The 2,432-nt window shown below is 37.6% G+C and overlaps 1 protein-coding gene across 1 annotated transcript in view; it reads left to right on the top strand.

Moving 5' to 3' along the window:
- The first annotated feature begins 386 nt into the window (after positions 1 to 386).
- LOC125047713 (F-box only protein 33-like) overlaps positions 387 to 2,432 on the top strand; it is an 11,457-nt gene continuing 9,411 nt past the window's right edge. The window contains exon 1 of the mRNA XM_047646097.1: positions 387 to 741. Within this exon, the coding sequence (XP_047502053.1) occupies positions 418 to 741 (324 nt within the window). The 5' untranslated portion in view covers positions 387 to 417. The remainder of the gene's footprint in view (positions 742 to 2,432) is intronic.

Genomic DNA, 2,432 nt, shown 5'->3' on the forward strand with positions numbered 1-2,432 from the left:
TTGGTCTTTGTTCTAGCCGTTGTTTATCTTATTTGCAATCCCTCTTAGTTACAGTTGGATACTGCTATCATTCATTATCTATATGAAATTAATATTAATCAAGGTTTCGCAATACCGTTCCTGATAAACGAGACGAGTTGATTGATTTCTAATATTTTCAACTGCGCAACAGCATAGTCGGTGACAGGTCCAGCGCCTCGACCATTGGGACGGCGGAATCAAATGAAATTCTATATAGTTGGACGCAAGGGAAGATATAAAAATACTTAGAAATTACGAAAAATAGTTAAAAACATTTGTAATTCGCCTCTGATTATATTCAGTGACATCCAGAGTTCCTAGGATTTAATGCAAGGTGAGAAACATTGTGACTTTTCCTCGGGGCGAGAAGTGGCAACGTCGCCTTAGTTAGTAAACATGTCGACACAGACACAATGGCACTGGAACTTGCTCCCTAGCGTGATTTTAATCGAAATTCTCTCATACCTGCCATTGTCGGACAAAATAAGTGCCTGCTCAACGTGCAAGGCATGGCGGTCGGCCCTGTTTCACCCAAGTTTCTGGCGAAAGATCGAGCTGGTGTTTAAATCGAGCGACTGGAGTAGGCTGGAGAGATCCCGTTTCGTGGCCTCTTGGGGAGCGAGGAAACTCCGCTCGTGCGTCCTCCAGCTGGAAACCGTGAATACCAGCTGCTTGATCGAGGCTGACCACGTCCTCCTCAAGCTCACGAGAAACCCTCAGGTTGGTGTAATTCTGCGCTTGTGGGAGGGGATGAATTGGCTCTTTTGGAGGGGGGGAGAGGAACGGAATTTTCGAGGTTGGGTCAGGGGAGAAATGACCTTTGCTGTCAGTGGGCGAGGTGTGTTCAAGGTCGAAATATCGTTTTCGTAGCATGTTTGGTACTTTCAAATTATTGTTGTTGATATTAGGTGAAAAAATGGGTGCATTGTATTAGCTGAATGTCTCACATTTCTAATGAATGGTGAAAGGGGAGAAAATCAGCTGTGAATAATTTATGTTATGATAAAAACTCTGGTTTCAATGGTTAGAAAATTGGTCTGATTAAGACACAGTTTGATATTTATATTTTGGAATACAGGTTAGCTTTATGAACAGCACAGTCATAAGTAAGGAAACTATCCTAAAATGTAATGTACAAGATCACATCACACTAGAATAGAATATTTCAGCAATGCTGGTAGTCTCATAAGCATGCTAAAGACAAATTCAGCAATTAGAACCATCCTTAGTTTTCAAGTCGGTAAATGTCCTATGTCTCCAGGTTTGAAAACTAGTTTACATTTTTAAAACTTTGAATATGTATCCATACAAGATCATAAACTTGTTAGCTAGTGAATGTATTCACTAGTTTCATAGATATGATAGCTTATTATGAATATCAAGAATTCTAAGTTGGCCTATGTATGTGTCTTAACAATAGTGCCATATAAAGGTATTTTGCATTTATTTTAGTATTGCACTGTTAAAGCAAACAAGAGACATATTCATTTTTTTTTAGGAGTCATTGCTCTTGATATGGGTAACTTATGCGTAATCTTTGTTCAGATTCCTTCATGTTTAGATATCATAAATAATATATGAAATAATTTTGATATATGTACATTAGAGAAAAGAAAGAAAGAGAAAGTGTTTTTATTTGTGTTCAAGTTTCAAAAAGAAATATTTCTCACCTTTGTATAGGGATATCTGTACATGCAAGCAGTTATATAACTCCAAGGTATATCATATAATAGAAAAGATTTTATTGCACTGGCCTTACTACGTATTTCTCCAATATTATTAGAAATAAGTAGAGATAAATAAACTGAGGAAAAGTCAATACATAGACTTAATACATGAAAAGTCTCTCCTCATGCTAACTCCTCCTTCCCTTGATTAACCATAGAGATGGGAATAGATTGGCTGACAGAAAGGCACTAGTGCTAGCCACATGGCACTCCAGACAGGTTTCATTTCAAAGCAAGCGAGTTGTATCTGACACTGAATGACTTTTCTTGTTTCTTTCACTCACTCAAATACATTATAGTTTTGGTAATTGTTAAAATGTTTTTCCAGATTGTGAGGCTTGTATTAGGTAGGCTCTATCACCATTTTGATGAACTGAGACTGTAGTAGAAAGTCCATATCAACTCATTATGTTCTATATACTGAATATGATAGAAGTACTGTAGTTTTAGGACAAAATCAGTTTTGTTTTTTCCTGTTTGTGTAAGGAAGAGAAAAGTAATATCATCAACAAAAAATAAACAGACATGAAGCGGTATAGGAAAGTGCCACTTCTCAAAACAGCTGTCATGGCACAAGGCAAATTGTAGCCGCTGGCTAATCTTCCTTTCCCCATTCTGCTTACACATCCTGCATTACATCTTCCAGAGTGGGTGGATTTCCCCAATAGCTTGATTTCCTGAAGA

Source organism: Penaeus chinensis, chromosome 41 (assembly GCF_019202785.1).
Source record: "Penaeus chinensis breed Huanghai No. 1 chromosome 41, ASM1920278v2, whole genome shotgun sequence".
In the NCBI taxonomy this organism is placed as follows: Eukaryota; Metazoa; Arthropoda; class Malacostraca; order Decapoda; family Penaeidae; genus Penaeus; species Penaeus chinensis.